The sequence below is a fragment of the Apiospora kogelbergensis genome (assembly GCF_038363985.1).
Source record: "Apiospora kogelbergensis strain CBS 113332 chromosome Unknown utg000007l_segment0_segment0, whole genome shotgun sequence".
NCBI classification, from domain to species: Eukaryota; Fungi; Ascomycota; class Sordariomycetes; order Amphisphaeriales; family Apiosporaceae; genus Apiospora; species Apiospora kogelbergensis.
In genome coordinates, this window is record NW_027117424.1 from 3,301,331 (window position 1) to 3,314,791 (window position 13,461).

Below are 13,461 nucleotides of genomic sequence, written 5' to 3' on the forward strand. Positions count from 1 at the left end.
TCTCGATTCCGATTCCGGAAGGGCAATATCGCTTCACGCTCGGTCCATGCCTGCACGATATGTTTGTGTCGATGGGTGGTCGATGTCCGTCCAATCGTACTACGCCAAACCAACGACACATTCCAACACGACAAGAGCAGGAGTGGAAAGACGTACCATCAGGTCCTCGGTGAAAGGTAAGCCCAGATCAAACTAATATCCTCTTACGTCAGCTTAAATATGAAGAATTCTGACAGAGATAAGAAACAGATATGTACATGGGATCATGCAAGGGAAATCCGTTCGAGAGTAGAGAGAAGGGAAGTACGACCTCCGAGAGTTTCATCTAGTATAGTAACGTCATTATAGACTGCACATTAGTGGAAATTGTGAGACCATTGCTAAGAATGCAGAGATTACTTTTGCCAGCATTTACAAATGTAAATCAGGAGTTGGTGAACCTTGCAAAGCTATATGGAGTAGTTATTACGTGTGTATCGGAACATCTATTGGGTTGACAGCTCGACATCGTTCCGAAAAGGAAAGAACAATAACGGTATTAGTAGATTGCAGATTCAAGGCTCTTCATAACAATGCTCACGTCGTTTAATGGTGGTACATGCTTAATTATTTTAACTTATTCCTTTCCTCGCCGAAGGAAATCCCAATTGTTCATTATAAAGTCCAGGCCCCTTTCCCCAGTGAAGCTACGAGTAAATCACGCTTGTCTTCTTAGCCAACTTGCCCATCTGTTTAACAGTTTGGAGGTCTGTATAGAGCACGTCACCGGCAGGCCCTTCCCCATATCCAACCTTGTGGTACAGCGCCGCCACGACGGACGACTTCCACAGCCGGCCGCGACTCGCCCGCGTCTCCCACATGGTCATGCCCAGGAATAGTGCGACCAGAAGCAGCAGGCCGCCGGGTAGGCAGAGCCAGAGCCAGTTGACGCGCACAACGGTGACGGGGACGAGCGTCTTGCCCTTGACGCCCTGGGCGCTGCTGTAGCCGGAGCGCAGGTGGTCCGTCATGCTCCGCGTCATGTTGGCGAACACGCCGGGGATGTCCCCCTTCAGGAACGCGACGCCCATGCCCGACGCGTTCTTGGGCGGCGACTCCCCGTCGAAGATGCTGCCGCTGAAACGGTTCGACGTGAAGAAGCCGCTCAAGGCGCCCATGTCCAGTGTCGAGATCCGGAACTGGGGTTGGATCTTGGTTTCGTTGAAGGGGAAGTCGACGGTTTGATTGAAACCGGCAAACGGTGTCTCCTTGTAATTGGGCGTGGCAGGCCTGTATCCCTTTCCCAGGGGTACTTCTTTCGTATGACCCACGGCCAACTTGCTTCCTTCGGTGCTGATGTCCGAGTATTCATACGACGTGAACCGGATGGTGCATTCGATAACCTCGGATACATTGGCTCCCATATAATACAAGTCAGGTTCGGGTAAGCTGGTGTTCCGCAGCCGGAGGATCGCCACGCGGACAAATTCGGGCGCGTGCATGTCCCCGTTTACAAAGCTCAGTTCGTTTGACGTGATAGCCTGTGCCCCGACGACGGCCACTGCGTAGTACGATGTGAAAGAGTTCGTGTAATCCAACTTGATACCGCCTGGAGTCCTCATCGATTGGACATTGGTGCCCGAGGAGTACTTGGTGAAGTTTTTGGTGGCCATTGTCTTGTCGGTGACGTCGTCGCATTGGCTCGCGAAGCCGAGCGAGCGGGCTGTCGTCCATTCACATTGGGACGAGCAGCGGAACGTAGAGGATGATGCCGAACCGTACAGGCCGCTGTATATCGCGCCTTGCATTGTTGCATCGATAGTAGAAACTACAGCCATCAACAAGATGCACTGGTTAGCGCCTGCCCATCATTTGTAGAATGTATGGTTTCAGATGTGAACCAACCTTCCGGTTCCGTGACCGTCGCGACCGCACCAGGCGCCTTGGCCCCGCCGTCGTACGTATCGGTGACCATGAAAAGTGCCGTGCCGTTGTTATCGACGGGGTCGAGGCGCGAGTCGAAGGTGATGACCTGCTGGGCGAAGGTGTCGATGCCGAGCATGACGATGGTGATCAGCGCGCCGAGCAGGGCGATGTGGCCGCGGCGGAAGCCGCAGCGCAGCGACCAGACGAGCCGGGCGGCGCCCAGGGGCCCGCGGCTGGCCTCGTCGATGACGTCGAGCTGGTGCAGGGGCGCGCGCCGCTTGCGGAAGAAGGTCCACTTGCTCTGCGACAGGCACGCGGCCACGACCAGCATGGCCCACGACTTGAGCGCCGTCACCAGCACCGCGATGCTCGAGTTCAGGTTCAGAAAGCCCAGCGGCCACGACGCCAGCGGCTGGTTCTCCATCCGGATCAGGATGTAGATGACGCCCACCAGGCACGCCGCGCTGGCGAGGATGGACATTTGCTCGAGGAGCCACGCCGTTCCGGTCCCGGAATCCTCGTCCTGGGTGGTGGCGCCCGCGGCGGTGACCGACGGACCGCCGTCTTTGGGTCGGGAGAGGAGCTCATACTCCGAGCTGTATTGGTTCCACCGGGGCCGGTCTTGCGACAGGCCTCGGTCCTCGAGTGGAACGCTTACCAGGGACATGTGCGGCTTCGACTGGGAAGCCATGGAATGCATGCCGAAGATCCCTCGAATACTCGTCGTGAAGTAAATGAATGGTGAACATATGAAGCCAGAAGGGAATGCACATCCAGCCCGACCGTGGTGGGAGCTGATGTTTAATAATGTAAGACGGGGTCAGGCTGTGTTTCACTTGCCCCCTCCCTGGGTCGCGAATCTTGTCTTGTATCGGCGCGTTTGCCGGCGGAACCCTTAGCTACCCCTGTAAGGCCAAGCAAGATCATTGGTGAGGGAATCTAAGGTGCTGTGGTGATCGCGGCAGTCTGGGGCTAGACGGCCAATAAGCATCGCCAGCTATGCGGACCAACGTGCGGCTGGGGGCTTGGGGGCTGAATTTTTGGGAAAAAGAACGCGATAGATCAACTTGGCAAAGCGTTGAATGTGTGTGCTGATGCTAGCCTATCGTTTCAATATGCCCCTGACCCTGCTAGCGGCACAGCCCTATAGTACTAGTTGCAGATGGAGACAAAGATATAATTATACCACGTACTATTCGGCTTCGTTGCCGCCCTGCACTACATGTCATTTTTCTTACCAAGGCAGCCCGACCATCCTTCCCTAGTTAAAGAACGACAAAGAACGCCGAGAGCAGGGCGATGGCTAATTTCTGTCTAGTTTCTGCATGAGTCCTGCCGACGCTCCATGTTATCATTTTTGGTCTCATCCGTGACCCTACATACAGTTGCCTCCCAGAACAAATATGACTAAGTACCCATATTACCATGTTATAAACCATCCTGAGTCTCTAAAGGGGCCACACCACCGGGTTTAGATACCCTTCCAGTAGGGAAAATCTGACCCTGGGGTTTAGATGGCATCCAAGTAGATAAAGTCCAACTCATCGGCTGTGGTCTGACTTCCTTTTTGGGGAAACTTCCGTGTTTTGCGGCTGGCGTCGCTTTTCTTACGGTCAACACTGTGTATTTTATCAGATTTCATTGGCTTTTCAACCTTCTCCTCGTCGTCGTAGCGATACAAGTCGGCATATTGAATGTAAGGGGGGTTGCGGTGGCTGTTTTCGCTGTAGTCTTTCCATTCGTTCTTGAACCAGGCGGCTAGCATCTTCTTAGCCTGGGCGGTAGTAGCAGATGCTTTGTGTAGAGCGTCTGTACCACGTCCTCCTCGCTTCGGGGTTTTAGCCCCGTCAGCAGCGTTACCCTCTTCTCCTTTGGGTTGTAATTTCGGCACGCGCCTGCCACTTCTGAGTATCGTGTACTGTTCATCTGCGTCCGCATCGACTGGGTCATCATCCCACATCATCTGCGGCTTCAAATCATTCTCAAGTCCAGACACGCCGCATGGGTACCACTTCGCCGTCCGCAGCAGATCTTGGATCTCCTCCTGGTGGGGCCAAACGGTCTCGCCTGCATCGTCATCGAGGGAAAAGGGCGGAATCGCCCGAAGTGTGCCACGGTCCATGAAGCGCTCCGCGGTGACGGGGCTCAGAAGCAGATGGCCCTCGACAAAGCTACAGCCGGACGTCGAGGTGGCCTTGTAGCGGTGCCCGGCCAGAGCGGGAAACTCTTTCCGAGCATCGGGATCGGCTGCGTCCAGGGCACCTCCCACGGTGACCGGAGGCCTCTTTCTGTGCTTGAACTTGGCTTCTAAGTAAGGATCCCGCTCCATTTCAAAGCTAATGTCGCCCTCGACGATCAGGTGGGTGTTGGGGCCCGAATGCTTGTGCTGATTGAGCCGGTCGATGGGGAGATCTGGCTTGAACTCCCCGGGTCGGGTGGCTACGACGGTGTTGGTGCGGACCCATTTGTAGCCGGCCTTGATGACTGCTACTTCGTGAGGGTCGGTAGGACCACCTTCTGTATGGGTGTACTCGAAGTTCATCATAAAAATGGTTGTAGATAGCTTCCTTGATATGGATTAAGTGTGTAAAGCGATGTGTGCTTGTATCTTTATTGCCTTGTAAGAATTGCATTTTCGTACTTTCTTCCAGCCGGCGATTTTCGTTATATAGATGCTTTTGTTGAAATGGAATCTTCTGGCTTGAGTTCACAATGCTCTTCGACTCTGTATTCCGTAAGGTTCCTTGAAAGGAATTCATTGTGAGGGCTAAACATCATAGATCCAGCGAGAAAATAACATGCTCTGATTTAGCAATGATTCTCTTCAGGCCACTATTTCCATAATAGTCCATTCCTTCGGTTCGATACAGGGTGCTCTCCGCCGATGGAAGATGGCAGGGGCTGGCTGGGTTTTGCCTGGTCCTTGTAGATCGTGCCACTTGAGTTGAAGCATTTTGGATATGTCTTGGTCAGTGGAAACAATGGAAATAGCTCGTTATTGGGGTTCATCTCTCCCATTAAGTTGCATTTAGATCATGCTTGGACCCGAATTCGTAGGTGCTCAGTATCCTAACACCGCTCGAGGCTATTTGGTTGTGAAGTCGACTCACAATGGCTGCTATCTGAATTATGAGAGGAAACAATGGTGCTAGACGGATGAAAAGGAATCAGTTACTGGTATCCTACAGCGCATTATCACTGATCTGAGTATTGTTTGTTGTTTGCTGTCCAAGCCCAGGACTCAGCCCATCAAACATCTGGGAATGTGCGTAATGGCAAACCAAGATGCTTTCCTTCAAGGAGGGATGGCTGGCTTACGAATTTCTTCCTAAGGTGTATGCTTCAATGACAATAACCGGCCTCAGTCATCTTACTTATTGATAAGTATTTATTGTGAGATAGCACGCCGTAATTGCTAAACGCAACTTATCCGGCTACCTCCAACCCAGGGATCTTCTACGAATAGTCGACAAAGTGATCTTAATAACAGTTACTAAGTCTCTGTAACATCTACACAACATGGAAGCCCCGAATACAGTGATTTCCCCGGGCGCGGATATTCCTGCAGACTTGAATGCAACAAAAGTCAAGCCTCATCCAGCAGACGGCATAAAAGGTAACAACCGCATGGCGCAGCTGCACCTTCATGACAAGAGCGGCTCTTCCTCTGCAAATGCCATTGTTCCTGCATCCGAACCAGACAGCACTGCAGCATCTCAACCCAGTACCGCGACTGCCGAGATGTCCGACACGATGGTCGAAGTCCGCAAGACCGCTGAGATGGGCCTTGGTCTATTTGCAACTCAGGACATCCCCCGAGGCACACGTGTACTCTCCGAAGAACCTGTCATCCACCTCCCCGATCCACCTTACCGACGGGACATGATCAGAGCGTTCTGTGACAAGGCCGTGCAGTTATCGCAAGACCAGATCAAAATGCTCAGCCAGCTCCACTGCAACATGGACGTCTTGGAAGAAGGCGATAGAGACATCGTACAGCAATGGTACAATGAGAACTCGGTCACAGATGCCGAGGGACGGGAGCTCAAGGGCAAGAAGCGGCAGGAGTCGCGCAAGAAGATGCTCAAGAGGTTCGCCATCTTCATCACCAACTCGTCCCGACAGATTTCCGACAACATGCAGGAAGGTCGGGGTGTCTACTACACGTTCAGCCGCATCAACCACGCATGCGTGCCCAACGCGCGCTACGGCTGGAACGACACCATCAAGAGGGCACCGTCCACGTCTGCCGGGACGTGGCCGAGGGTGAGCAGATCTTGGTCACATATATTCCGCTTAATTACTATTGCCGGATGAAGAGAGCGGAGGAGTTGAAGGGCTGGGGGTTCGAGTGTGGTTGCCAGGCCTGTCAGGACCCGGCCAGCGACCTGCGATGGGAGCAGATGGGCATCGTACACTTGCTAATAGAGAGCTTCCAGCATTCCGACAACTCAGTACCCACGCTCTTGGGAGTGGAGCCCCTATCATCATTCAGCGAGGCGATGATGGCGGTGAACCGGCTGGCAAAGCTCATGATAGAGGAAGGACTTATCACCATGGAGCTCACCAAAATGTAAGTGGCGGATGGATGCTGCTACAGCCTCTTCTTTGCTTCTATGATAAAAACCTTGCTAATGACGTATGACGCTGCTCGACAGGTATCGGACCTGCTCCAACTACTACTGGGTTGTCAATGACATGGACAGGGCCATCGAGTACGCTGAGAAGGCCTTGGACGTGGAGCTCTGCCTCATTGGCCCCGAGACGGAGCATCTCCGAGAGAACCGCCAAGGCAATCGGTACTGGCTGAAGTGGCTACAAGAGAACAAGTCAGTCGAAGAGGACCTGGCCTTGGATCAACTCCGTCCCAACTAACCCCCAACCCTCCTCTAGGTTGGAACACGGGGGAAGATGGAGATGGCAGGCAAGCTCGAGACTGGTTGGGGGTCTTGGAGTCGCGTTCTGCATTTACACGCTGCACACAATCTGTACTCGAGATAGTCGCGACATATCGGACCAAGACCTAGTTAGCGATGAATCACAAATACGACGAAAATTTTGATTGAAAACCCGTTTCTCTCTATGCATCTCTGATACGATTGCGCAGTGTCGGTCGCCGAAGGAAGTAGAAGGTAGACCAGAATTAGTGGTGGGCTGGCAGATCTTGGGGCATCGAGAAGAACCCGAGACCCCCCGCCGTCCCCCGCCAGAGCTAAAGCCCCACCAATGTTTCCCGAACACCGCTGACGCCAAAAAGTAAACATTCAGGAACACCAAGTGCAACATTTCCTAGGACGGCCCCAGACGGCACGAGGCAGGTGACGTACAAGCACGTCTGAGAACCAACACGACCCGCAGAATACCACAAATTGCAACAAAATGGCTACGTATGGCGACTGCGTGAACGCCCTGCGCGGCTCGCTCTCCCACCTTGAAGGATCCGTCTCGACTCTGGGCGCCGGCGTCGCCGACTTCCCCCGACTGGCAAACGTCCTGAAGACCGTCCGCGTGAGTAGACCTTCTGCCTTCGCTACTATTAGCCTTGTCTTCAGCTTTGGAAAGAACCCAAGCAACACTCTGGAATAGAGCTACAATAACAAAAACAACGAATCTGACCGCTCTCATTCACTCCAGCACTACGAGCTCATCCCGCAACCCACCCTCGCCGCCGCCGAGTCCTCCCTGCGCGACGAGATCGGCCCCGCCATCTCCATCCTGCTCGACCGCGCCGACACCCACATCGACCGCGTCGAGCGGCGCATCGAGTCGCTGAAGGCGCGGGCCGACCTGCAGCAGGGCCGCCTGGCGTCCAGCCGCGGTGGCTACGGCGGCTACGGAGACGACGACGACGAAGACCACGAGTCCTTTGGCGAATACGGCAGCGGGAAAAACAAGAGCAGCAAGAAGCGCGGCGCGACCAAGATCAGCACGGCCCACCTCGGCGAGGAGGCCAGGCTCAAGGCGCGCGTCGTAAGGCAGCGGAAAGAGGCGCTTCAGTACAGCGTCGAGCGACTGGAGCTCCAGGTGCTGCAGAAGGAGCGCGAGCTGCGGAAACAGGTCGAGCATGCTTGAAGAAATGAATGACGGAACGGGAAACGAACCATCGAACGAAGACACGGACGCCGAAACGAGACACGAACGCATGCATATTCAAGAGGAACAATCTCCGTACAAGTGAAACCTGGTGGGCGCGATGCTAGGTCGTGAAAGCTCTGCGTGTCGACGTCTGAATACAATACAAGAGTTTCTGCTACAGGGACAATGGGTTCTACTAGGGTTGGACCTGTTGTTATTGTCACTCTTGCGCTGAACAACTCGGCCAGTCTTTGGCTTTGCGGACAACACATCGTTGGAGAGGGATTTTCAGACTTCACTCAGTGCTATCTGGATATGCATGAGAGTTGTCGCCTATGACTAAGGCCCAATCACCAAATACGCGAGCCAGGGCGATGGACCAGGATGAGAGATACTGCACTTGGAGTCAATTGTGCGGTATCGGAAGATTTACCGGAGGTCGCTGATCTGTCCGAAACAGAAGGATGCTTAGCCTTCCGAGCTCTATGGGCTTGCAAACATCAGGGGGATTCTGGCAAGTCACTGGATCCATGCGGCATGATATTAACTATGTCGTGGTTTGAATTTGCAACACGATGAATTGAAGTAAAGGCCATCGGGTAGGGAAGTGCTGAACCTGACTACACGGCTATGTCAGATAGGATACTTAATCTGAAGCTCGTGTTCATAATTGACTGCATGCGATCTCGTATTTTATGGAGTACATTTATTGTAAATCTAGTTCTAGACATCTGAGTATGTATATACATATTCGTCCTCGAGTATAGTCGAGTCGGAAATCACCAACAACAATATTCAGCACCTAAAATCTACAATGGGCCGCTTTTCCCCTATTCACCCACATCGACAAGGGAGGATCCTTGGTGCAGCATGAGATACGACAATACCATAATAGCTGCGGATATTGGTAGAGATCCGTCCGTTTTTGCTTCGTCACATAGTAAATCATATTCCCAAAGTTCCCCCCAAGATCATTGAACCAGTAATGGCTTGGTTTTTGGAGGCAGACCCTGGGAGCTAAATACCCATGTATGGCATGGCCGTGCCAGTCGACGACTAGCGATTCTTGCTCGCGCCTCTAAATCCCGTCTCAGAGACTCACGCAGCTGTTGTGGGCAGCAAGGTCGAAAGTGCAACTATTTGCCACTTCAAGCGATACCTCTGTAAAAGCCAACCTTGAAGCGGCTCGTGGAGCAAGACTCAAGTAGGCAGCTCCATCGGATTTTCTTTATAACCCGTAGCAAAGCCACGACTAATAAGGTCTCGCGACGGCCTAAGACGGCTGCAGCAGAATTTTTAAACCGACCCGCAGGTTTCACGTCCGCTTAAAAGGATGAGCTTCCGTGTTGAGCACATAGTCGTCCAGACTGATGACATCAGGGGGCGAAAAGATCAAGTAGAAATACTTGAGCGTTTCGGCCAACCAGAAACTCTACGCACTTGTTAGTCTCCGTCAATTCGGTACTCCATTTTATTGCGTATCATACCTCCATCGAATCTTCTTTGATCGTCTCCCCCTGCGCCGTGACGTCCTTGATGGCTGAGTAGGCGTACTCGGTCTTGGTCGACTTCATGATGCCCTGGAACATGTCCCAGGCGACGTCGCGCAGCTTCTCGTCGCCGGTGACGCGGTACAGGATGAAGATGCTCTCGATGGCCTCGGGCCGCAGGGAGGTAGCGCGGGTCGCGCGCGTTGATGAAGCCCCAGGGCAGGCGGGGGTCGCCCTTCTCGGCCCAGCGGGCCTCGTCCCAGGCGCAGTCGTCGCGCGGGCCGCAGTGGACCAGGTTGAACAGCTCGGGCATGACGCCCGTGGGGAAGGCCGCGTACGCCCAGCCGCACGCGCGCGCCAGCGCCTCGCCCGTCGCCACGTGCTCCGCGATGCCGAACAGCTTGCCGCCCAGCAGGAACATGCCGCCCGCGAAGCACGACAGGTGCTGGCCCTCGGGCACGAACGACGGGCCCGCCTCGTGGATCCACAGCGTCCCCGCGAACAGCAGCGGCGCCTCCGACTGGCTGCGCTTGATCATGGGCCGGAAGAGGATGCGCTCCGACACGACGTCCATGGCGCGCCGGTACATCTTCTCGTACGACTTGGAGCCCTCGCGCCCGCCCAGCATGACGAACATCTTGGGCAGGTACTCGTAGAGGGAGTCGGCGAGCGCGCCGATGGTGAACGTGTTGCCGTTGCGCACGCTTTGGTCCGCGAAGTTGATCTGCGAGGGCCACATGCCCGGGACGAGCGATTCTTCCTGGGAGGTTTCGAGAAAGGCCCTCACGCGGTCAATGGCGTCATAGTACTTGTCTTCTCCGGTCAGCTGTGCCAGACGCGTGAATTCCAGAGACATAGAGGTGGGCGCGGCACTGGGATCGTAAGTCCTGATTGGGAGGTTAGCCTAGGAACGGGTATTGTGCGAAGGGGCTTTCCTCTCATGGCATACCCAGCCTTCTGAATACCCTGCTTGGCATTCTCAAATGTCAGCCAGAACCCGGGCATCCTGTTGGGCGTGTCAAATGCCATGTACAGCATCTCACCCAGCTCTACAGCCTTGGCCAGCAACGCCGGCTCGCCGCTCAGATCGTACGCACTCAGGAGTCCGCCGAGATGACGGATCGTGGTTTCGAACAAGTTCACCCCCGACTCTTCCGTCTTGCTGAAGTCAATGTCCACCGCGGCCTGCGCGGCTTTGTAGAACTCATCCTTCAAGTCCATCATCCATAGGGTATCCAGGGCGTCGACCAGCGTCGCCGCCCACCCCCCAAAGGGGTTCTTGGATCCGGCGCTGACGGGCTTCAGCTCGTCCTGGAGCCAGGCGAACGTCTTGTAGCTCTCCCACGAGCGAACAAAGGCATCCCGGACCATAAGCCGGCGCGCCTCGGTGACGGCGTCATTGCGTGCATGCTTACCAAAGTTGTGCTGGATCTTGGGCAGCTGCTTGCGGGGGCCTTTGGGCAGCGGCGTCAAGGGCTTGACGGGGAAGAACAGCTCGGCCGTCGACCAATTGAAGCCGGTGGACGGCGTGAAGTGAAGAGCTGGCCTGGCCGGAGCTGGCCTTACCGGTGGATGCGGCACGGAGAAGTCGAGCTCATATAGGAGAAAAAGGGTGGCGACCAATGCCAGCAAGGGCGCTATGCGCGATCGCCTGAAGACTGCCATTGGGTGGCCCTGTCTCATGGGGTCGGTCCAAATGACAAGGCAAGTATTAAAATATTACGAGTGATAGACCGTCAACATCGGACTTGTGATAGATAAAAACCCAGGTGCTCTGAAAAGCTCGTTGAAGGTGAAGTATTGTTGAGAAGCAAGATGTCGTCAATGTTTAAATGAAACGTCAATTGCTCCGACAGCTAGCCTAACCGGAGGGTTTAGCTGAGGCATTTGAGTGGTGAGGAGGAGGCGCAGGTGCTAACCAGACAGGGGGTTCCTGGGCCAGGGCCTTGGTTCCCCGTACCTGACCTGTGGCGGCGGCAGGCAGTAGGCGTTAGGCGGGTAAAGATGCTAATAATATGAACGGCTCCCTTCTCTGATTGGCTCCATTGTCCACTTTTCAACAGCTGTTCATAGACCCTGTAGGCTTTCATAGGCCCTGTGGACGCTGGGTGGGGGGACAAATATTGCGTAGCCATTCACATCGCCAATCACTTCTATATCAGTCCGCTGAGAGATGAACGGGATTGCCAAGACATCGTTGCTGACTGAACCACCAACAATTTCACCGACAATACGGGGCACGATGCGGCACAGCAGGGGAATATCGAGGCCCTGCCTCCCACCGGAGTGTCTATCGGTCTTCTCTTCGCCCTTCATTTCGTTGAGGTGATGACAGAATTGTCCTGGGATTGAGAGAAAAAGAGAGAAGATGTTGTCCATCCGTTTGTCAGTCGTTACCTTGGGCTCCCTGTCTCAACTCTCTTTTGCTGCTGCTGCTGCTGCTTCTGCACCAAAATGCGACTTTCAGCCCGTCGCTCTGCCACTCAAAGATGTCCAGGTTCTCCCAAGGGTGAAGGACTCATACATGCGAGGAATCCCTATCAAGGTCGGAACACCACCGCAGGATCTCGTTGTTATGCCATGGGCGTAAGTATTCTCCAACCATGGGCAAACATGATATGGATCTACTCAAGTACACCCGCGCTGACCTGATTATGATGAAAGAGAGCTCAACAACACATTCCTCTACGACTACGAAGCCTATTGTGACAAGAGCATCATATGGAATGATGTGATTTGCGAGGTTCGGAGAGGAGAGTATTTCTACGAGAACGCCTCGTCCTCCTACCATCAATCGCGCGACGTCGACACCGCCGGGGGTGCCACCGTGGAAACAGGTGCCAAGGGCGCCGAGCTCGGCATCCCGGAGCTGCTGTCGACGAGCCTCGGGGGCACGGACACGGTTGCCCTCACCGACGACCCCCAGCTGCGCCTCGACAAGTTCCCGCTCGGCATCCCGCGCATGAACTGGGACCACGGCTACACCATCATGCACGCGCTGGGGCTGGGCGCCAACTCGACGCTGCTGAACCAGCTGTCCGCGGCGGGTCGCATCGGGTCCCGGACGTGGTCCATCTTCTGGGGCCGCATGTGGAACAGCCGGCCGCTGGACGGGTCGGTGGTGCTCGGGGGCTACGACCGGGACAAGACGATCGGCGAGAACTACACGCAGCGCCTCGACTACAGCGAGACGACGGGCTGCTGGACCGGCATGAAGGTGACGGTCCAGGACATGCAGATCATCCGTCGGGACGGCAAGAGCAGCAGCCTCTTCCCGCCCAACTACTCGGTGCCCGTGTGCATCGTGCCGCAGCGGCAGCTGCTGATCGAGGCGCCGCAGCGGGTGCTGACCGAGTTCGAGAAGCAGACGCAGACGGCACGCGTCAAGGACACGGGCCTCGACGGGGCGTCGGCGGAGCTGCACTGGGGCGCGATAACGTATTCGGACAAGAGCTTCTTCGACGGGGACCTGTCGATCAGCCTGTCGTCGGGCCTGTCGGTGCGCGTGCCCAACGACCAGTTCATGGTGCCCAAGCCGTACGTCGACCGCAACGGCTCGCGCCTGCTCGACCGCAGCTACCGCGAGTTCCTCTTCAGCCCGCTGGCCGACAACGGCAACCCCGCCACGCTCGGCCGCTACTTCCTCACCGCCGCGTATCTCATGGTTAACCACGACGCCGGCACCTTCACGCTCTGGCGTGCCAACCCGACCACGTCGTCCAGCCTGGTGCCCGTCGTCGCCGAGAAGGTGGCGGCGGACGTTTGCGGCGGCGACGCGCCGGGTCTCGTGCAGCCCTCGCCAACGGCGGGCTCGGACGTGCAGAGCGGCGAAGGCAGTGACGGTCGCCTCTCTTCCGGGGCCATTGCTGGCATAGCCGCTAGTGTGGCGGCCTTGGCGATCTTGGGCCTCGCTGGGTTTTTCCTGGTGCGCAAGAGGAGACAGGGGGAGGGCCGCCGAAGGCACGGCCAGCATGATGATCCAAGATCATAA

At 55.5% G+C, this 13,461-nt stretch overlaps 6 protein-coding genes across 6 annotated transcripts; 3 read left to right on the top strand and 3 right to left on the bottom strand.

The window, feature by feature from the left end:
* Positions 1-686: 686 nt before the first annotated feature.
* Positions 687-2,605, bottom strand: PG998_011445 (uncharacterized protein; the record flags this gene model as incomplete). Its single annotated transcript, XM_066878261.1, has 2 exons — positions 687-1,840; positions 1,885-2,605. 2 exons carry the CDS (start codon positions 2,603-2,605, stop codon positions 687-689), a joined length of 1,875 nt encoding a protein of 624 aa, XP_066727315.1.
* Positions 2,606-3,415: 810 nt separating this feature from the next.
* PG998_011446 (uncharacterized protein) lies at positions 3,416-4,447 on the bottom strand (the record flags this gene model as incomplete). The annotated part of the gene is made up of 1 exon (XM_066878262.1): positions 3,416-4,447. One exon carries the CDS (start codon positions 4,445-4,447, stop codon positions 3,416-3,418), a length of 1,032 nt encoding a protein of 343 aa, XP_066727316.1.
* Positions 4,448-5,424: 977 nt separating this feature from the next.
* On the top strand, positions 5,425-6,780 carry PG998_011447 (uncharacterized protein; the record flags this gene model as incomplete). The annotated part of the gene is made up of 3 exons (XM_066878263.1): positions 5,425-6,171; positions 6,225-6,478; positions 6,564-6,780. The coding sequence occupies 3 exons, from the start codon at positions 5,425-5,427 to the stop codon at positions 6,778-6,780; spliced, it is 1,218 nt and encodes a 405-aa protein (XP_066727317.1).
* Positions 6,781-7,284: 504 nt separating this feature from the next.
* On the top strand, positions 7,285-7,977 carry PG998_011448 (uncharacterized protein; the record flags this gene model as incomplete). The annotated part of the gene is made up of 2 exons (XM_066878264.1): positions 7,285-7,413; positions 7,540-7,977. The coding sequence occupies 2 exons, from the start codon at positions 7,285-7,287 to the stop codon at positions 7,975-7,977; spliced, it is 567 nt and encodes a 188-aa protein (XP_066727318.1).
* Positions 7,978-9,295: 1,318 nt separating this feature from the next.
* On the bottom strand, positions 9,296-11,135 carry PG998_011449 (uncharacterized protein; the record flags this gene model as incomplete). Its single annotated transcript, XM_066878265.1, has 4 exons — positions 9,296-9,412; positions 9,468-9,638; positions 9,673-10,357; positions 10,420-11,135. 4 exons carry the CDS (start codon positions 11,133-11,135, stop codon positions 9,296-9,298), a joined length of 1,689 nt encoding a protein of 562 aa, XP_066727319.1.
* A 703-nt stretch (positions 11,136-11,838) lies between these two features.
* Positions 11,839-13,461, top strand: PG998_011450 (uncharacterized protein; the record flags this gene model as incomplete). Its single annotated transcript, XM_066878266.1, has 2 exons — positions 11,839-12,056; positions 12,135-13,461. The coding sequence occupies 2 exons, from the start codon at positions 11,839-11,841 to the stop codon at positions 13,459-13,461; spliced, it is 1,545 nt and encodes a 514-aa protein (XP_066727320.1).